At 46.4% G+C, this 20,894-nt stretch overlaps 3 protein-coding genes across 13 annotated transcripts in view; 1 reads left to right on the forward strand and 2 right to left on the reverse strand.

Annotated features, from left to right (window-relative positions):
* On the reverse strand, positions 1 to 3,203 carry PTRHD1 (peptidyl-tRNA hydrolase domain containing 1). The gene is made up of 2 exons (XM_028099428.2): positions 2,952 to 3,203; positions 1 to 346 (listed from the first exon to the last, which is right to left on the reverse strand). The coding sequence occupies exons 1-2, from the start codon at positions 3,201 to 3,203 to the stop codon at positions 176 to 178; spliced, it is 423 nt and encodes a 140-aa protein (XP_027955229.1). The 3' UTR covers positions 1 to 175.
* Positions 2,981 to 20,894, forward strand: part of CENPO (centromere protein O) — a 26,105-nt gene continuing 8,191 nt past the window's right edge. For 5 of the 10 annotated variants that reach the window (XR_015768898.1, XR_015768899.1, XR_015768901.1 and 2 more), the window contains exons 1-8: positions 2,982 to 3,352; positions 3,620 to 3,724; positions 4,970 to 5,139; positions 8,046 to 8,163; positions 8,852 to 9,111; positions 10,702 to 10,873; positions 11,615 to 11,778; positions 13,083 to 18,879. Coding sequence is in view for 1 of the 10 variants with exons in the window: in XM_028099425.2 (XP_027955226.1) it covers positions 3,691 to 3,724; positions 4,970 to 5,139; positions 8,046 to 8,163; positions 8,852 to 9,111; positions 10,702 to 10,873; positions 11,615 to 11,751 (891 nt within the window). In the remaining 9 variants the exon portion in view is untranslated. Of the gene's footprint in view, positions 3,353 to 3,619; positions 3,725 to 4,969; positions 5,140 to 8,045; positions 8,164 to 8,851; positions 9,112 to 10,701; positions 10,874 to 11,614; positions 11,779 to 13,043; positions 20,887 to 20,894 lie in introns of those variants that run through there. The other 5 variants (XR_015768900.1, XR_015768905.1, XR_015768906.1 and 2 more) reach the window with 4 other exon arrangements.
* Positions 12,820 to 20,894, reverse strand: part of ADCY3 (adenylate cyclase 3) — a 77,282-nt gene continuing 69,207 nt past the window's right edge. Inside the window, exons 13-21 of one of the 2 annotated variants that reach the window (XM_088026340.1) lie at positions 20,449 to 20,570; positions 20,112 to 20,177; positions 18,682 to 18,763; positions 17,695 to 17,853; positions 17,075 to 17,221; positions 16,391 to 16,510; positions 15,145 to 15,268; positions 14,353 to 14,477; positions 12,820 to 13,845 (exon numbers count right to left, since the gene is read on the reverse strand). In XM_088026340.1, coding sequence (XP_087882466.1) covers positions 13,663 to 13,845; positions 14,353 to 14,477; positions 15,145 to 15,268; positions 16,391 to 16,510; positions 17,075 to 17,221; positions 17,695 to 17,853; positions 18,682 to 18,763; positions 20,112 to 20,177; positions 20,449 to 20,570 — 1,128 coding nt within the window. In that variant the 3' untranslated portion in view covers positions 12,820 to 13,662. Of the gene's footprint in view, positions 13,846 to 14,352; positions 14,478 to 15,144; positions 15,269 to 16,390; positions 16,511 to 17,074; positions 17,222 to 17,694; positions 17,854 to 18,681; positions 18,764 to 20,111; positions 20,178 to 20,448; positions 20,709 to 20,894 lie in introns of both variants that reach the window. The other variant, XM_028099424.2, reaches the window with a different exon arrangement.

The following is a 20,894-nucleotide window of genomic DNA, read 5'->3' on the forward strand; positions in this document are numbered from 1 at the left end:
TACTTATTAATGACAACTTTAATATGAACATGTGTTTGACCTTCAAGAAACATTCATAACTTAAAGGGAAAAGCGGGTTGCCACGGAGAGGAGTATATGATGCTTAGGGACGGGTGGCATGCAGTTTCTGGATCCAGCTGATGCTCAAATACATCAAGGCAACTGATAACCTTAGTCATTTGAACAATCGGTACTTCTTCAAATACTGGTTCACTTCTTCCTTGGGGTAGGGACGGAGCGCAATGCAGGTGGCAATATTCTCAGGCTGCTCCAGCCAAAGCACGTGGTCAATGTTCTTCTGCTGCAGAGTCTCAGCCAGCTCCTTTAGGGTGCTTTCATCTGCAGCCTACCAGGAGCAGAGCACAGGACACAGACTGAATGGCCCATTTAGGAAGTGTCAGAAGGCAATGAATGAAAGTGTGGAGGGGGTTCCTCTTGACTCAAAGTGAAGGAACAGCTCTCTCAATGAAGGAGCTGTAGAGCATGTCTCCAGAAGCATCAGCTTCACCACCCCATTGGCCATTCACTCTCTGTAGGACCTTAGATAAGCGGCCTGGGGGTAGGAGAGGGAGAGGTGTAATCTGCCCATTTCTAAAACGGGAGATGATTTTTCTCTTTCCTCCTGAGATGCTGTATGCATTGTCCATAATTGTGCTCTCTACATTTTCTACTTCTCTTACGGCTGGTGCCCATGCAGCTATCGGAATCCTTCAGCCAGCTCCGACTTAATTAAGAGTTGAGTAGGAAAGGATTTCTAACAACACATCACCTCCATCTCCGTCCTCCCCTCCCGCCCAATCCCACCCAAACCAGAAGGGTTTTCCTTCTGCTGGGAGCGTGCCTGCTTGTTGGCTAGGCGGGCTCAGCGGGCAAACCATTCTCTCACATCCTTCTCCCACTGTTTCTCCTCATCCTTAGCACCATGCTGACTCCCATTAACACAAGTATTAAAGCTAGCACTCAGAAAATAATGATAATTAGTGTGTTATTTGGCATTTTTTTTTTTTTTTTTTTTGCCTAGAAAGGCAGAAGCCACTAAGATAACTAGAGATATGTCTTATCAAATTAGAAGATGCTGAGATTGTCACTCTTTATCTAGAGCCCTCTGGCCACAGCCATGCTGGAGGACTCATGGACTTCCCCTCCCCCCCTTCTTCCGCACCAGAGGACAGTGAGTCCAAACTCTTGCTCTGCCCCTTACTGATTGTGTTTTGTGTGTGTGTGTTTTAAGTACGCTCCACACCCAGTATGGAGCTCAACTCGGGGCCAAACTCACAACCCCAAGATCGAGACCTGAGCTGAGATCAAGAGTCAGACACTTAACCAAGTGAGCCACCCAGGGGCCCCAGTGATTGGACTGTGTGATCTTTGAGGAGTTAATGTGTCTTAGCTGGGACTTTCTTTCCCCTTCGTAAAACAGGGATGATAATGCTTCCTAGCAGCAGTGACGATTCAATGAAATTAGGCTCAGACTAGTGGCTGGCATATAGTAAGCACCCAAAAAGTGGAGTTAGCCCTGGCATGGTCTTATATTTTATTGGACTTTATGGCTACAGCACCACCTTAATTTAATCAGGAGTGACTCTTTGATCCCTTTCTTGAGTTATGGCTAACAGCTAGGAATCATCAGATGTCATTCAGACTTAGGGGTCTCACCTAATCTCTGTGGGCTTCCGATCTCTTATCTGAGAAAAGGGGTAAATAAATATATTATCTGCCTGAACATGAGGGAGGGGGGTAGCTGAACCAGATATTTCTTGAGCCCTTCTTCCTATAAAAAGAGTATAAATAAAAAGCTATTTGCTTCTTTTCTGTCTACTCAGATTCTCAAGACATTTCCCCACAGGTTATTGCCTGATGTTTTACTACCCAACAGAAGTTTTTCTCTTGACAGAGAATCTGCTTGTGCCAGCTAGCCATAAAGGTATTACCCCACTCCAGGATTCTAGTTTGTTTAAAATAAATTTTATAGTGTAAAATAAAATATATGCTTAATGTAGAAAACTAGAGCGAATGGAGAAGCATTAGAAAGTAACCAAAATCCCACCACGTGCTTAATATTTGGATGTATTTCCTTAGTTTTTCCTTCCAAAATCTGAATCATTTTGTATACAGTTCAGTTAGCATCACATAATGAGCACTCTTCCAGGCCAACTAAATATGCTCCAAAACCATGATTTATGCTAGCTTTATAATAGCACATTTTATGGGCATAAAATGACCCAATCACTAGTGTTGGAAATTTGGTTATTTCCACATTTTTTACTATTATAAAGTGTTCCTATGAATATTCTCGTACTATACAATGCTCTTTGGTGCATCTGATTATCTTCCTAGGATAGATTTCCAGCAGCAGAACTGACGAAGGGAAAAGGTAAGGTAAGCTCTGTTTGGCCATCTGCAAAAAGAACCTGACCTCTTATTTTACACCGGTAGTGTCTGGTATTTATGATGCTAGGTCCAACTTATATTAGGTACACATTTACTTTAAAATAATTAGGCGTCATATTCCGGTAATGCTTCAGTTTCACTTCACTTGCAATAAGGAACCGCGTGTTCTTATCCCTTCCGAATCGGTTTTTCGGGAAGGGAGCGGGACAGTACCTTTGGGCGTTGTAATAAAAGGCTGGCCCAGTGCACAGGTTCCACCGGCCTCCACCCTCACAGGTATCTCCTAAGAAGGACGCGGGTGAGAGCGGACGGGTGCGGGAGGAGGCATTAATAACCGGCCAGACGTCCGCTCTTCACACAGTCTGACCCCATCCAGCCAAGGGAAGGCTCCGGGGGCAAGAGCAGAAGGCCACGAACCCTTTCCAAGCTTAGATAGATGTAAACGACTCCTCCCCACTACCGCCGTACCCACGCTACGAAGTTAAGTTTCGGCCTCAATACCACACCCACTTCCGGTCTCGATGGCCTCGGCACCCCTCCCCCTCCGCCGGATGCCTCACCTCGAGGACCACTTTGCGCATGCGCCCCAGGTCTTGGAGGTAAGCGGCCGTGTGCGGGTGGTCACGGTGAATGTGCAAGGCCGAGGTGGCTGCGTGACAGGCCTGCGCTACCAGTGCGCCCGCTGGCCAGGAGAATGGAGCCTGCGATAGATCCTTTCGTAACACCAAGTATTGGACTAAGATCTGCGGCTCTGCGCCAGAGGCCGCCATCTTCCAGGCCCACCGAAAGGCCGCGCCTACTCCCCGGTGCATGCCGGGATGAGGGAGGGGCCCTGAGCGCAGCCATGTTTTTGTACGGCGGGGGCGCAAAGCACCCTGGGTGCGACTGGTTTGAGTTTTTTTTTGAAGCCTTAGACGGCGGGAACTCTCATTCTCGTCCTGGGTGAGCGAGAGGAGCGGAGGTAAGGGGAACATAAGGCCCGGTGACGGAGGGGCGGTGACCAGAGTGGAAGGCTGAACGGCCTCTTACAAAGCCGTGTTCTGGGGCGCGCGCAGGGGCAGGTAGACGGGGACACCGCCAGCCGGGACCGGGGAACGGGAGGGGCGGGTTAGGGAAGGGGAGCCCTGGCAGTGACACTTGGGGTGTCCGGGGGCCGGCGGCGAGTGCCTGAGTTGTGCGCGTCCTGCCGTGAATAGGTGTGACTTTCTTGCCTTTTTACTCTTACCAGCAAGGAAATCTGGGTCCCTATTACCGCTTTGCTGCCCAACTTCATAGAGGGCCTGTGGAAATCTGAGGAAGATGGAGTGGGCGAATGACGGCAAGTCCAGAGGAGGTATTCACAGGGTCGCCTTTTCCCCCTTATTATTGCTGCCACGATGACGCCTTGTTAAACGAGCCCTTTCCTCCTCTGACGGATGTGTGACCTCGCCTGTTTGGGAGCATGTGGTGAAAGGAACCAACTGCAGACTGAAAGGGACAGGCAGCTCAGATCATTCGTTGCACAAGGAAATTACTTCAGACATTTCTAGGCTCCGGCCCCCTTTTAAACCGATAGGTCGCGTTCATAATATGCCCAGTGTTTATATTCAGAGCTACAGTTCTAGCCAGTGAGGTCTCTTTCCAGGATTTTTCGGGGTCACTTAGGCATTACACCTGTGGCAGGGTCGGTGCCAGGCAGTGACTTTGGTGTTGGTTAGAGCTAGGTTTGAGTCTTGGCTCTGCCACTGGAAATATCGTGGCCTTAGGCAAGTTATTTTACCTTTCTCTGCCTTAATTTCTTCATCTGGAAAGTGGAGGCAAAGAATAGCCTTACAGTGGTGGTTGTGGAGGTTAGATAAGTATTTAAGTCTCTTCAAGCACATGCTTTAATTCTTTACATGGTTTGCAAGTAAAGCATGTAGCACAAGTGTCTTAATATGTAGGAAACGTTTAGCAAATGCTTTATTGTTAGACTTGATTGGCATTTTGAAACTGTGACCTTTCCTGTATTGGTCCTTAATCTCTTGGGAACTGAGATTTGCCTCTGAATTTCTGTCCAACCATGAACTTGTTTTCCTTTCTAATACCCAGTATTATTGGTCGGCAGTTCCCTCTAGTGTGTATCTTTATAGTCCTGTGTGAATAATACTTTTCAGAGCTTCAAAGTACTTAATTTAAGTCTCTCTGGATGTCTAAATTAGTGCATTAGCACTTTGGGAAAACATGTATAAAAGCTAACTTAAAAAATAATTCTACATTTAAAAAAAAAGTTTCTGAGAGAGTCTGAATTTGGTGACCCCGTTTTCCCCTGAGTCCTTATTATCATGGGTAACTGAGATGAGTTATATTCAGAAAATGCTCTCTTTGGACAGTGTCCTGGTCAGGGACTGCTTGTACATTAGTGCTGAGCCTGTGAGGTTGCTTATCATTGATTTCTGTTGTCACCTCCTCTGGTTTTATAAATTGTAGCCAATGTCTAACATGTTAGCTGACCAAAGTTCTGAAAAAAGAGTCACCCTCTGTTCCCCTTGAAATGAACCCTGTTGCCAGAGTTAGAAATCCCTCGCTTCTTGTGAAATTGCCTTTTTACTTTCCTCAGGTGTTTTAGCTCACTTGGAAAGACTAGAGATTCAAGTGAATAGATCCCGTAAAAACTTAGAAGATCTGCAGAGAGCACAGGCTATTGAAAGCGCTCTTGGGACCAAGATTCATAAACTGAGATGTCTGCGAGATGAGCTGAGAGCTGAAGCGAAGCAACGTCAAGCCAGAGTGAGTGCAAGGGTGACCTTAGCAGGTTTTCCTGGAGTGAAAAGAGCAAGCATGATCTGGGAATTAGCAAATTTGTATACTGGGCTTCACCTGTGATCTCACTGGATTGATTGCAGCCCTTGACCTCTCAAGTGATCGGTCCTGTAGAATCAACTACAACTACATATTAGTATGAGCCAATAATTGTCAGACACTACTGATAGGGCAGGCAAGTTCTTCTTCTTCTTTTTTTTTTTTTTTTAATTTATTTGAGAGAGAGAATGAGAGAAAGAGAGCACAAGATGGGGGAGTGGGAGAGGGAGAAGCAGACTCCCCGCTAAGCAGGGAGCCCGATGCGGGACTCGATCCTGGGACTCCAGGAACATGACCTGAGCTGAAGGCAGTCGCTTAACCAAGTGAGCCACCCAGGCGCCCAGGGCAGGCAAGTTCTTTGTAATAGTCTCTTAGCCCGAATTCAGACATGAGCCTGTTACTTCAATTTCAGCCTGACTTGAGTCATTGGCACTTTTGTCATTAGCGCCATCTTTCCCTTGACCACACTTGAAACCACACAGTGAACTTTGATTCTTCTTTCTTTTCAGTTTTCTCTCAAGCCCAGGGTCAGTCAGCAAGACATGTCAAATTTTCCTTTAGATTGTCTTTGTACTTCAAGTATCCACATATGTTGTAAATATTTACTAGGTGATTTGGATGGCAGGATTATTGCAGTAGTCTGCTAGTTGTTTCTCTTTCTGTACATCTACTTCTCCAATAACTCCTGCACGGCCAAGAAAATGCTTCATAAAACACTACGTCATTGAACTTCATATACATGTAAAAAGTATAAACTCTTTCATGTCTGACTTTTTTTTGCTGAATGTTCTGTCTGTGAGATTCATCCAAACTGGTGCATTTATTGCTGTATAGTAATTTCATTTTATGAATAGTCCACAATTTACTTACTAAATTATATTGTTGGTGACATTTGGGTTGTTTGGGTTGTTTCACTTTGGGGCTCTGAAACTCTTGTTCCTGTCTTCTGAAGTAAAATGTACTTTTCTATTGGGTGTATACCTTGTAGAATTGCTAGGTCACAGGGTAGGTATATTATCTTTAGTAAATACTGCCAAATAGTTTCTGGAAGTGATTATACCAATTTTACATTCCCAGCACCAGTGTATGAGATTTCCATTGTTTTGCATCTTTACCAGTACTTGATATTGTCAGTTTAAAAAAATTTTCACTCTGGTGGGAGTGTCATAGTATCTCATGGTGGAGTAATTTGCAATTGCCTGATAACTAATGCTGTTAAGTACTTGTATTGGATACTTGAAAGTCTTCTGTTGTGAAATAAGCTTTTCAAGAAGGCTTCTGCAAAAATTTTATTGCATTGTCTATCCCTTACTGAATTGTAGAATCTTTACATTTTTGGGTATGAATTCTTTGTTTGGGATATGTATTATAATTTTTCTCTTAGCCTGTGGCTTGCCTTTTCACTCTCTAATGTTATCTTGTGATGAAAAGAAAGTCTTCATTTAAATGAAGTTTGATTTAGGAATCTAACTTTTTACTTAACTGGTCTTGTTTTCTTTTAATAAATTTTTGCCTAACTTAAGAGGATGATGTTCTGTGGTATCTTCTAAAAGCTCTATTGTACTTTTTACTTTCAGAGTTACAGTCCATCTGGAATTGATTTTTGTGTATGGTATGAAATAGAGGTCATACTTTTTTTGTTTTTCCATATGGATACCCATTGCATCCAGTACCACTTACTGAAGTCCATTCTTTTCCCATTGTATTGTAATGGATCTTTGGGTCCACTGTGGGCCCGTTTCTGACTTCTGTTCCATTGGTCTGTTTGTCTTTGTCCGAGTACCAGAGGTTCATTTACTGCTAAGTGTTGACACCTGTCATATATGTCGTCTTCTTCAGAATTATCTTGGGCTATTCTTGGCCCCTTGAATTTTACATAAATTTGGGAATCAGCCATCAGTTTCCAAAAACAAACCTATAAATTGATTGGGATTGTAATGAATCTATACACATAATTTGGAGAGAGTTGAAATATTTTCAGTATTGCATCTTCCAGGCAGTGTACATGATCTATCTTTCCATTTATTCTTCAATTTCTCTCAGCAATGTATATAGTTTTATGTGTAGAGGGCTTAAATCATTCATTATATTTTTCTTTATGTATTTGATTTTTCCTGATATTACTGTATATGGCAGGGGTCAGCAAACTTTTCCTGTGTAAGGCCAGATCATCAGTATATTAGGCTTTGTGAGCCAGATGGTCTCTATGGCCGCTGCTCAGCTGTGCTGTGTATTGTGAAGCAGCACAAACAACATGTAAATTAATGGGTGTGTTCCAGTAAAACCTTATCTACAAAAGTAAGTGTTGAGTTAGGTTTGACCCACAAGCCTTATCTTGGTGACCCCTGATATATGGTATTATTTTTTAGAAATTTGATTTTCAAATTGTCATGTAGAAATATATTTGATTTTTGTGTATTGACTTTATATATCACAGCTTTGCTAAATCCACATTAATTCTGTTTATCTCTCTATTCTTTTGGGATTTCTACATTTGGAATCATGCCGTATGCATACAATAACAGTTTTACTTTTCAATCCTTGTAGCTTGTTTCTCTTGCCTTATTCTATTAGCTGAGATCTTCAGTATATTGTTGAGTAGAAATAGTCTTAGGGTCAACCTGTTTGCTCTAAATTTTGTATAGATACTCTTACCAGATTAAGGAAATACTCTTCTATGTCTAGTTTGCTAGAGTTTTAATTGTGATCAGGTATTGAATTTTACTAAATGTTTTTACTGCATAAATTAAGGTGGTCATATGGCTTTTTTTTTATTAATGTGGTGATACATATTGATTGGTGTTTGAGTGATAATGACTTACATTATTTTACAGGTTAAAGCATCTACTGTCAATGTCGAACCTGACCAAACACCAGAAATCAGTGAGCAAGAAATTGCAAAAAGAAGAAAGGAAAATGTGAAAGCCATTCTGCAGGCATATCGTTTTACAGGTATAATTTATTTTCTGACCTCTTCCAGTCTGAATCTCTTGTCTCTAGTGAGTTGGTTTGCTAGATATATTATTAGTTCTGGACTTATTTCATGACCATGGGTTTTTGCCTTCCTCAGCATACACACACAAAGCTGGCATACTATTTGTAGGCATCTTGACCTACAAAATTGGCCTCTTTTTGCAGAAGATTGATTGGTGGCTGGCTTAGATTATTCATTTTAGCTATTCAGTGTGTTTCAGAACTTGTACTAGAACTGCCTTTGCTGCTGGCTGGCTTGATGCCACTGGTCAAATAATTTGAACCCTTTAGTCTCTGTTTCCCCATTAAAAGGGATTTATCCTGCCCATTATCTATGGCATAGAGGATTGTGGAAGGAAATGGACTATTGTACATTAGTTGACACTCAGAGGAAAGTAAGAGGTAAAATGAAAATTTCAAAATCTCTTCTTCGATAATTTGATATTAGGATGTTTTATCTTTTCCACCAACCATCTTCTGTGGTTTTAACAACTCAAATTCAAAGTGAGCCAGAGTAAGTGAGAAGAAAGAGTCTATGATGTTCCTTCAACACACGTTTGAACACATACTGTATGTACGAGGCAGTGCTGAAGTGAATGGGATACGCAGCTGAGAAGATACTACCTTTTCTGACATCTGTTGAGAGGTTTCATCTTGTTTGCTTCAGGGCTCAGTGGGAAACTGACCAGCCGAGGGGTCTGTGTCTGCATCAGCACTGCTTTTGAAGGAAATCTGCTGGATTCCTATTTTATCGACCTTGTCATACAAAAGCCACTTCGGATACATCACCATTCAATTCCAGTCTTCATCCCCCTAGAGGAGATATCTGCAAAATACTTACAGACTAATATTCAGCACTTCCTGTTCTGTCTTTGTGAATACCTAAACGCTTATGCTGGGAGGAAGTACCAGGCAGATCGACTTCAGGTATCTTGCCTGGGATTTTTTTTTTTTTTTTATAGACTCTATTTACTTATTTGACAGAGAGAGAGAGAGAGAGCACAAGCGGGGGACCGGCAGAGGGAGAGGGAGAAGCAGACCTCCCCGCTGAGCAGGAAGCCTGATGAGGGGCTCGATCCCAGGATGCTGGGATCACGATCACCTGAGCTGAAGGCAGACGCTTTACTGACTGAGCCACCCGGGCGCCTCTGTCTGGGATCTTATATAGCATATTTTATGAGCCCAGAATAGGCTTAAAAAGGGAAAAAGGGGGGCAGTCAAGTTTTCTTTTGTATTTTAAAATGTTTTATAATTCTGAGCCAGAAGTTTGACCATTATCCTTCTGATGCATGTTTCTTATTTATATACAAGCTATTTTCCACCTTCTTCCCCTGTTGAAACTCTGGATGCTATTGAAGCATGGATACTGGTTAAGGGATTATTTACTCCTTGATGGTGGTCCTCAGGCTTATATACTTGACCCTTTCTTCCCTTCACAAAGTAGTACAGTCACATCTCATTGTACTTCTCTTTATTGTGCTTCACAGATACTGCGTTTTTTTCTACAGATTGAAGGTTTGTGGCAACTCTGTGTTAAGCAAGCCTGTCGGTGCCATTTTTCCAACAGTATTTGCTCACTTTGTGTCTTTGTGTCACATTTTGGTAATTCTTGGAATATTACCAAATTTTTCATTATTTGTTATTGTGATCTGATTATTTATTACGACTCACTAAAAGTTCAAATGATGGTGAGCATTTTTTAGCAAAAAAGTATTTTTTTAGCGATAAAGTATTTTTAAATTGTGTACATTAGTTTTTTAGACATGATGTTATCGCATACTTAATAGACTACAGTGTAGTGTAAACATAACTGTCCTGGGAAACCAAAAAATTCATTTGACTCACTTTATTGCAGTGGTCTGGAACTGAACCCACTGTATCTCCAATGTATGCTTGTATAGTTTCTATGCTTTTAATTCACAGGGATTTATAGAGTACCTACTGTGTGCCAAGTGCCTGGCTGAACCTTAGGTATAGAAGCAAAGCAGAATAATACATAGGGGAATACTATCTATCTTTGTCTAAACTCTGGCCTACCTTTTTGGGGTTGCAATGGAGCTAGGGTTGGACTAAAACAGATTTTTTTAAGTAGACGGGAAATGAATGCAGATAAGGAATATGTGACTTTTATAAGCTTGGTGTCCTCTTCCCCTCCCCCCCCACCTCCATGCATTTAGAATACCTCTGAAGCTCTTGGTTGTCAGTTAAACTGATACGAGAATGCAGACACGAAGCATCTTAGCCAGCTATACAAAGAAAATGTATCTCCCTTATGCCCCGGCCATTCATTCAGTGCTTTCTGCAGGCCTTTCTAGGATGCCGCCAACTCTTAGTTATAATCTTATAAATCTTTATCATGAGTCCTTTTTACAGGCTTTTCTCTGCCCTTTATTTCTCTGAAATTTGATTCATGGGCCCTATTTTTGTAGATGTGTTTGAAGTGTCACAACCACTCACTGCCTTTGGAACCGTAATCATCATATATTTTGTGTCTGTTTTGATCCCCACCCTCCTCAGAGTGACTTTGCAGCCTTTCTGGCTGGGCCCTTGCGGAGAAACTCACTGTGCAACTTGCTGTCATTTACTTACAAAGTGGAGCCACGGGGTCAGTCATTCCCATTTTGTGCCAGACTGCTGTATAAGGACCTCACGACAGCCCTGCCAACTGACGTCACCGTTACGTACCAGGGTGAGGAAGGTGCCTTGATGGAGAAATGATAATGTGCTCTGTGTGATTCAGGTTGAATGAGACAGGGTAAAATAGGTAGACTGTATCAGTGGGACCTCTGGAGACCCATTCTTCTGTTAATCTACTAGAAATTTACTCAGTAAAATACAAAGAATATTTTCCTTCTACCATTTTTCCTCTCCTCTTTGTAAGTAGTAAACATAATTACCCTAGTTCCCACCTCCTTTGCTTCATCTGACTCTGCCAGTGTTCCTTCGGTTTATGATTTGTTGTCATTGGAGACCCCTCTTGAGGAGAGACAGCTAATGAGGTTGAGTCGTAGGGTCACTTATGGTGAAGAAAGCCAAAAGACTCATTTCACTAAGAAGCCAATTAGACAAATAAGTATACACTTAGCTCTCTAGAGCCTCTTTTGTATACGGGAGTTTTTTAGGACTGGCTGAGAGAGATTGTGTTTTTAGTTAAATGTACCGAAGTAATGTGACCTGGGCAATAATGAAAAATAGGATCAAATCTTTTTAGGAGGTGGAAGTTTTGAAGCTGCCACAGATTTCACACCATAGGTTTTAGACTTCTGGGCAGAGTATGTTCAGGTCTCAAAATTTCACTGGTCCAATAAAGGGCAGTCTCAGCTCCAGACCAGGAAAAAAAAAAAGAAAGGTTACATGGGTCCAGAACATCAGTGATCTGGGTTCTGATACCCCCAGTTGCACTAAATGAGATTGATATAATCTGTTTTAGGAACGGATACATTATCCTCCTCCTGGGAAGAACAGCGAGCATCCCATGAAAATCTGTTTTTTTCAAAGCCCCTACATCAAGTGTTTACTTCATTTGCAAGAAAAGGAGAAAAGTTGGATATGAGCCTGGTCTCCTAGAATATTTTCATTGGGAACACGACAGAAGTGAGTAAAATAATTCTATGCACAGTCCCAGGCTAGGTCCTGGCAACTGAAAACTGTTGAAAGGCTCAGACCCCTTGCCTGGGGCCCATCCTTGCAGTGAGAACAGTCACATACCTCATCAGGGTGATAAGGGGCAAGTTTGGACAGTTGAGGTATTGATTTGATCATACGTTTTTGCTGAAAATCAAGGGATGATGGGGCAGTAGAAGGCATTTTGTGAAAGAGGGAGTATGTACCTTTTAACGAAAGAGTATTCCTAACTTTTATGAAAGCTTTAAGTAATTCTGCCTCATTTTCCTGAGACTTTTGAAAAGAAAGTTCTTAGAACATTCCAGGTTCCTGATACGACAGGAATAACACGGTTAAGGAAAGTGTGTTTGATCTTTAGTTTGAAGCAGTGTGTTCTAGGCTACGGTTTTATAAAGAATACAGTGTAAGTACTGTGGATAATTGGGCTCTGTGTAGCTAATACTTTGTTTTCTAAACATGTTCGTAGAGAGTTGAATGTATTAAGTCAGTTATAAAAAAGCATGATCAGAAGCCTACTCAAACTCGGTGGTTGTAAAGGGCAGCAGACCCTTCCCCATCTCACTGCTGCAGGCTCTCAGCCACAGCTCCACAGTTGTCTTCCCCATCTCCTGATCTTAGTAGTGGATCATTTCTCCTTATATTATAACCCCGGTCTCAGCCTTGCTGACAGTGTTTTGTTATAGGGATGGTGCCCAGATGTGAAAGCCTGTGTTTGGTGGGTCCAGCTATCTCAGGGCCTGTCCCCGCTTTGCTCAGTCACAAATAGGAGTCCTTCCTGCCCTGGGCCCAGAGCTGCATTCAGGCCCTAACACAGTCACTTCCTGGACCAGATGACCCAACCTACATGTGTGGGCGCCCCAGGGGACAGGTAGAGTCCACTTGTACCACCATTTAGAAGAAAGCTTGAGAATAATCAGATGTCTTAGTTCAGGCTCTTGCCTTGCAGGCACATGGTAAGGATGCGTGGTGTGAGTTAGCAAAGTACTTAACAGAAGTTGCACAATGATCACATTCAAGTTGAGTAAAGCTTTTAATAAAACAGTCTTGTTCTTTATCAATACCTGCAAATTCTCTTTTAAAGCAGTAGCAAAGGCGACTGTAGCAAGAGCTCAAGAGGCAAGGCAATATTGGAAAGTGTTTTTTTTTTTTAACAGAAAGTTAAAAATATAAATGTAGAAGATCTGTTTATATATTTTTCTCTCAGAAATAAATTCCCTTTCCCTCCCCCCCACCAGGTAAAAGGAAATATTGCACTTTCTGTTCTCATTTCTAAGGTGGCAGGGGTTCCAGAAGAACCTTTCAAGATTATCAGGAACATCAGCATGAGGGCCAGTTCACCTAACCCAGACCACATGGAGACGAGCGGGTCTCCAGCTTGAAAGACTGCTTCCAGGTGAGTGCTGGGGAGCAGAACACTTGCCTGCTCAGCTGTCAAGTCCTGCCAAGTCCTCGTCTGAAGCCCAGCTCTCCCATCTGTGCTCCCAGCCCAGAAGCAAAGGCAGCTTTGTTCCACCTTGGACACATTTCCTGCTCACAGTGGCCATGGCCTCTCTGGGGGAAGGAGGGCTGGTCAGACTCAGAGCTCTGGAAGGATTGTTCCAGTACTACACCTAAGACCCCTACTCTCTGAGGAAGCTACAGGCACACTGAGGAGTAGTATGGCTGCCCTCAGAGCTCACGTATCCATGAACAAATGAAGGCTTGAGGAGATTTTTAAACCTAAAGTCTATGTGAGTGTGCACTTCAGTTTGGGAATGCTGGGACTTGGTCATGTGTCCTCTCCCAAGGCCTTTCTTTGATTCCAAAAAATAGATTCTCCCTTCCCATTTGGACTGTGTTGGGGCTGGAGGCCATTCAGGAGTTGTCCACCACCTGGTGGGGCAGGGTGACCGAGGAGCCATTAGGGAAGGCAGCTGGCTTCTCACGCCCCTTCAGGAAAAAGGTTAGCAGTTCCCCCTTCCCTTTCACAAAGATGGGCCCTCGCCTCACAAAGCGGAAGCCGTACTCTCGAAGGATGGCTTGTGTTTCTTCCACCACCTGTAGAGGGAGAACGTCGCGTGAGCTCCAAGCGGGGCCGCGGGTCCCAGAGAGGCCGCCCCCGTCTGCAGAGCAGCGGGCACGGCCACAGCGCTCGCCGTAGTGCTTGCTGCCCCTGGAGGGTGGCCCCAGGTTGCCTGGGGCAGCATCACTCCCTCTTCTTTTGTCTCTCCTCCCCGCTCTGTGGTGCCTTCCTGCCAGACCCAGCTGGCACGGCTTGGGGAGGCTCCAGGGGGGTTGTTGGAAGCACGAGATCAGAAAGTTCATACCAAAAGGCAGGATAGTCTTACCGAGAAGTTAAGCCTAAATTTTGGAAAGGGGAGTGAAGTATTTCCTCCCTTCCACTGGGGCAGCTCTTCCCACCCTTGCCTGCAGTCTCCCAGAAGCACCCCCTCGACACTCTGGGCCCACAGAAAGGCAGCAGAAGGCCAGGGCAACACGCCCTAGTCCGATTTTGTTCCCGGCCCCCAGGCCTGAGCACACACTCTGCTCTGCTGCTGGACATACCTGAATGTTGCCCATGACCCCTGTGGACTCCATCCTGCTGGCCACATTGACCGTATTGCCCCAGATGTCATAGTGTGGTTTGCGGGCTCCAATGACCCCAGCCAGGACCCCTCCTTTGTTCATGCCTGGTGGAGGGACATAAAATTGAGCACAGCCACGAGCCATATTTTACCCCCTTCACTATCCCATCTCAGAAGCCACAAGCTCCTCTCCCAAAGGATTCACCACCTGACCCCAACCACAAAGCTCCTAAGTCCGCTAACGTATTCCTCATGAAGCTTGTCTTGAAGCCACCAGAGGGCAGATATGTCTCCTGTTTATCCTGTCCTGGCCAATACGCTAACTAGTTCATGCAGTATGGAAGTTGCCAGTTTCAATACCTATCTGGTACTTCAGGTGAGCTCCTCCAGAAGTGAGAATCCCACCTCCACCCCCTCACAGTGGGGACAGCAGGGGATATTAACTCCTAACAAACAGGCTGGACTGAGGCAACAAAGCTCCCTGCAGGCATGCAAGACTGCCTGGGGAGGTGGACAGCCTGCCTTCGCGGCCACACTCAGAAGGCAGGCTAATCACGGCGAACGGTGTGGGACACACACAGCTGGCCACCATTTCACCAGATGTGCCGTCCGATCACCTGGAAGAGATCCCTAAGGTCCCAGAGCTGTGCCTGTGTGACCCTCCCCAACCTAAATGCCTCTAGGGCTAAGTCTCTCCGCCCTTCCTGCTGATGTGCCGAGTCCCTCGCATCAGGGAGCGTGGCAAGGAGCACACAGGCCCGAGAACCCTTACCGATGCGCAGCATGAAGTTGTTGAAGGACTGGTTGTTGATGTTTGTGAGCGTATCCTTCATGGCCAGAGCAAAGTCCGCCAGATCGGCCAGGTGCTGCCAGCGCTCCTTGTCTGACTTTTCCTCCTAGGCCGGGGGGCAGCGGTGAGAGCGTCAGGAGCCTGTATCGGCACCTCGCTCCCCGTCACAGCATTCTGCAGGTGAATTCCTGCACCGCGTCGTCAGAGGCCCTACTCTCCACTTCCCACAGATGAGTCCGTGACCTCAACCTCGGCTTGTCACTGACCACTGCCCTGCATCCCTTAGGGCCCGCAGGTGGGGAACAGCGGTCCCGGCCAGCTATATCACTTCCTGTCTGCCATCACCTCGCCTGAACCTGGGCTCTGAAGTTTGGGATAGTTCTCATTTTCATTCCTTAACTGGATTATAAGCCCTTGAAGGTCATGACCCATCTTAGACACATTTCTTTAGCCTCATCCATAAAATGGAGATGGTAGTAGTACTTATGTAGGACAGTTGTAAGATAAAACAGGATAACAGTCTAAGAACAGCTGTTAGGACCAGGCCCCCCCTCCCCCAGCTCACTTCCTCTTCATAAACAGCTGCTCCACAGGTCTGATAGAACAGGCTGATGCCAGCCAGTGAGCTCCGAAGACCCCTTTCCTATCAGAACTACTTCCAACCTGGATGTTTTCACTGTTACATAATTGCTTGGATGGTCGCCACTCCCCAGTTCTTTCCAAAGTCTAGAGCACGAAGGGAGCATGGCCACGATTAGAGCAGTTATGCCTAGCCTAAGCTGTGCACCAGTGGGGGGCTGTGTACCCTATTCTTCCTCTGCTTGTTAAACTTGGCCAGTAAATCTGATTTTATTTATTTTTTTATTTAAGATTTTATTTATTTGAGAGAGAGAGAAAGAGAGCACGAGAGGGAAGAGGGTCAGAGGGAGAAGCAGACTCCCTGCCGGGCAGGGAGCCCGATGTGGGACTCGATCCCGGGACTCCAGGATCATGACCTGAGCTGAAGGCAGTCGCTTAACCAACTGAGCCACCCAGACGCCCCAGTAAATCTGATTTTAAATTTGCATCACATGGTGCTAGTGGTGTGTGTGTGACCCATTGACCCAACAGTGCTCACTAGTGTCAGCTACCCTTGTGACTCCTTGTCTCACACGCTAGGTGTGGACTGCCGCGCTCTTGCCCCGGGAGGCAGAGCCCCATCTCCTCCAGCCATGGGGTGGTCAGCTACCTTGTTGGAGCTGGCAAAGCCGTTGGTGTTGACATCTGGGGTGACTCCTGAAGCTGCCATATAGGTGCTGCCAATGGTTTTGATCTTGGTGATGACCCGGAATTTGGGATTGTCCAGGAGCTGAGGCCGGTATCAAAGGAGAGAGAAAGGTCAGCAGAGTCCAGGGAGATAAATGAGCCAATTAAGTGGAGATGTGCCTGTTTACAACAATCCCACAAGACATCCAAGAGATGCTTTCCTAAAAAAGCTATCAATTCTGCCACTTACTGGTCACCTCATGTTAGGCAGACTTGCTGATGAAGCCTGTGCTTCTGTGACCTTAACATGGGACAAAACTGCCAGGACCCTCGGGTGCTTGAGCGTTTATGTAAAAGTATTTTCTTGGCAATACAAGTTACCTAATATTTATTGAATCTGAATTTGAGGGTAGGAGGAATCCGGTGCCTCAGGATCTTGTTTGCGCCAGTCCTTATGCTGTGATCTTGTAGGTTTCTTCCCGGGCTCCTGTCTTCCCCACTCAGACCCCCCAAGGCAGCAGAAGCCCCCACGTTACTGGGAGAGGCTCATACGGGAAAACAGAGCAGCAAGGGTAACTACCATTTCTCTGACCCCTGCAGCCTGTCCTGAGGTAGAATCTGGAAAGAGCTGGCTTTGGGGCAGGAGAGGGGCAGGATGGGTACTCACAGAATCAAAATCTGAGATGATCTCATTGAGGAAGCGCAGACACTCAATGCCACCATTATTGATGCTCTCCTCTGTGTAGAAGTCGGCAAAGTTGGGCAGGGAGGCAAACATGACTCCAATCTCATCGTAAGACTGGCTGTACAGCTCCTAAGAAGAGGCAGGGCCAGAGTGCTCAGAGAAACACTGGTGGAATGACGTGCCCCAGAAATGACTCTCTTCCACACCCATGATCAGTGTCCTCAGCTTTTTGGATGGACATCCCAACTTTGAATTATAAGGAAGTAGCTCATCGCAACTTCGAACAAGTAAAGTTTCTCTGGGCCCTGTAACAGCCCTGGCTTTGAGAAATGGTGAAGTGAGGCATAAGAACCCATCTGTGTGAGGAGATCACAGCTGACAGAGGTTGGGGCCTTCCAGGGATGTGTGGCCCACAGAAAACGTCTAAGCGGTGCCCTTTACCAGAAGCCTGTGACATGTCACAGTTGCCGCTTGCGTGCAGCCCTGCCTGGACCCGTGACCGCTCCTGAGGAGGCCTTGGGCCCACACGGGCTCACGAAAGCAAGCCAGATGAAGACACACAGCCTCATGGCTGCCGGCTACTGGGTGAGGCCACCCCTCACCTCATCTCTCTTCTTGGACCCCAGGAAATGGCGTGCCACGTGCTCAGGCAACATGTTGGTGACCAAGGCCTCATTCCAGCGCCGCATCTCGTAGACACGTTCCTTCTGGTCGTGGACCTCGATCTTCCATAAGAACAGTGTCCTTGCCAGTTTTTCTACCTGCGGACGGACACAGGCAAGGTGTGTGCTTTAGCCGGCCATTTGAAGAAAAGACGAAGAACAGAACTTGGGTTCCACAGGGAAACACTGGCAGGAAGACCACTAAATGGCAAGGGAAAGATGACGCAGAGAGACCCACCGACTGAAAAGCCACCCTGCAGCTACAGTGGGGTTCCCGGCCTCACCGTGGTTCTGCAGAGCGCCAAGAGCCTTCTGGGTACGCAGGAGGCTCCCCTAATTCTGGGACCGCTTCTAGCTACGAGTCTGTCTTGGAGGCGGATGGCAGCCGTGGGGATCTCCTAGCCTAGGGTGGAGTCCCCACTTCCGGCAGGCTCCATCGGGCTGTACTTTCCCTGGCAAACCACTGGGGGGCACTTGGGTTAACGGGGAGCTAGTTCCCCGCCCTCTCTCTCTCTCTGCTTGCTTTTTTTTTTACCTCTTCCTTTTAACCGAACAAAACTTCATCGGCTTCTTTCCCTTTCTCTTCTGGCTGCATGGTGAGTGTGCTAATTAGTGACTCCCAGAGCCAGGGTGGGTGAAAATCCAGGGGCCCCTGGCCTAGGAAACAGATGTTCTCTAAGCTTTTAGCCTCCTTTGTGTGCTGCTGCAGCATGCCGGAGGTGGTCAGGAGGAGGAGGTAAAGAACTGTCCTTGTATGACAAGGGAGGAAACCAGAAAATGGAGGGACGATGGCTCAGCCAGGGCCACATGCTGGGCTGGGTAAGGGAAGGCAGCATTCCTGAGGAGCTTGGGTTCTTGGACCCTGAGACTGCTTTCTCAGGAGGCCCCACCAGCTTGTGTGCAAGGGGAAGGTGTGCAGGCACTCACGTGGCGCGAGAAGTAGTAGAAGCTTAGCATCATGATGAAGATCATCACGGTCATGGAGTACTTAGAAGGCACCAGGGGCAGCCTGTGGGGCAGAGAGGAGTTTGATTCCCTCCAACAGGGCTGGGCCTTTCCTGTCCCTGGGCCAGAAACTCCTCCCAGCTCTTGAAGCACCTTCACATCAAGTCGGGACTCCCACAGGTAAATCTTTCTTAAATCACCGGGCTCCTAATAGGCAGCCCAGCCCTGGCCCCTCCTGGAATCCACCTGAGGGTGCCCCAGATGTTTCATAAACACTGTAGGTGTGACCACGGAAGCCTCTGGAGAGAGACTAGCGTTGCAGTGATGGGACGATGGCACCATATATGATTCTTTTTTAGTAACTTCACATTTTTGTATGGAGCTCCAGTTTTCGTTACTATACAGTAGTCTGTTGTATGAATAGATCACAACTTGTGTCCCCATTTGCTGTTGATGTGGTTTGGGTTGTTTTCGTCTGCCTTGGCTGTTTTGTGTGTATGTGTAGCTGTGATGAACGTGGCTATGGACAACCCTGCACACACATCCTGGGATGCAGAGGTGTGCATGGACTTCTGTAAAGTGTGTAGGGCGCAGTGGAATTGCTGGCTCGTAGGTCTATTTGCAACTTTACTAAATAACTCCAAATTGTTTTCTAAAATGGTTATACCAATTTATACACCCATCAGGAGTGAGTTACCATTGTACTTGATATTACCAGACTTTATTCTTGCCAAACTGGTAGGTGTGTAGTGGTTTTTTGTTGTGGTTCTGATTTTCACATCCTTGATTACATGAATGCCTTTCATAGTGGCCATTTGGATTTCTTCTTTTGTGAAGGACCTATTCATTTCTTCTGCCCTAATTGTTAGGTAATCTTTTTTTTTTTCCCCTTTAACTTACTTGAAGGTCTAATCAAGTCACTGAATCACAAAATTCTAAAACTTTAGAGCTAGAAGGGACCTTGGAGAACTTCTAGTCCAATATCCTCTTCAAGACATGAAACAGACTCAAAAACTGGCCTGCCTGTGGCCCCAGAGACAGCCCTGCAGCAGGGGGCAAAGCCTCATCTTCCAGATCCTTCTGGGTCGGGTACAGTACTCTTTCCTCATTTCTCCACGCTCTGTCCCGCCGGTTCCCGCTCTCCTCACCTCAACCCAGCCCCCCTCCCACCCACTAAACCACACTACCACCGCTCCCCTAGTTCACTCTGAGCCCGGATGGGCCGCGACGGCCAGGTCCATACCGAAGTCATTCTACCTCTGCTCCAGCCCTCCTACGGAAACACATACTGACTTCCCTAATGAATATCCCACATCGTGTGCCTTTGAAGGGGTGACATCACGGCCTTCTCTTGTCTCCAGAAGAGAGGGAGACTCAGTGCGGACCAGAAAGGGGAAAGCCGCTGCCCTCACCTGCCAGTGCCGTTGAGCCCAGGGGTGGAAAATCCCTGCATCTTCTCTAAGGCGACCGCGGGAAAGCTGCAGGACAGAGGCGCATACTCAGGCCCCACCTGGGGACAAGAGGCTGACGCCCAACGGCCAAACACGGAGGTCGCCAGGATCGTCCACTCATCAAGAATGGAAAGGATCTACCCCAGGATCACAGCCAACTAGTGGCATCTCTGTCAGGAGCCATGAACCCTGATTCCCATACCATCCTTTGTTGAGCCCCAGGCCCATGACCTTGAAGTGGGGACTTGGGGGTGGGAGGAAGGAGACAATACAGATGCCCAAGCAGGCTTCATCTTACTCATGTTCCTGAAAACGCCTGCGGTCGTATTCATCAAAGATGGGGCGCCAGGCATAGATGTTGATGACGGCCACGGCCCCGGTGACGAGCAGCATGAGTGTGAGCTTCACCATGTGGCTGACCTGCACCAGCATGATGGTGGCAATGAGGGACAGCACGGCGACATAGTTGTAATACTTGGGGTTCTCTACACAGCCATCCTCCACCTCCAGCCCTGCAGTGCTGTTGTTCGGTCCGGTGTAGTACTGGAGACAGCTGAGCTGGAGGCCAGGACAGGGGAGGGGGGAGGACATGGGGTGCAAGGGAACAGCAGACGCTGGTCAGAGGCGGCTGGGTCGTGGCCACCACGTCCCACAGCTCCCTCGGAAACACTGACAGATGGGACAACTGACCAAGGAACAAGAATACAAATGTTAGTAATTCCCACTAAGAGCTGAACCGTATCT

The sequence above is a fragment of the Eumetopias jubatus genome, unplaced genomic scaffold (genome assembly GCF_037043125.1).
Source record: "Eumetopias jubatus isolate StellerSeaLion01/CBP00866 unplaced genomic scaffold, mEumJub1_p1.0 scaffold_9, whole genome shotgun sequence".
NCBI classification, from domain to species: Eukaryota; Metazoa; Chordata; class Mammalia; order Carnivora; family Otariidae; genus Eumetopias; species Eumetopias jubatus.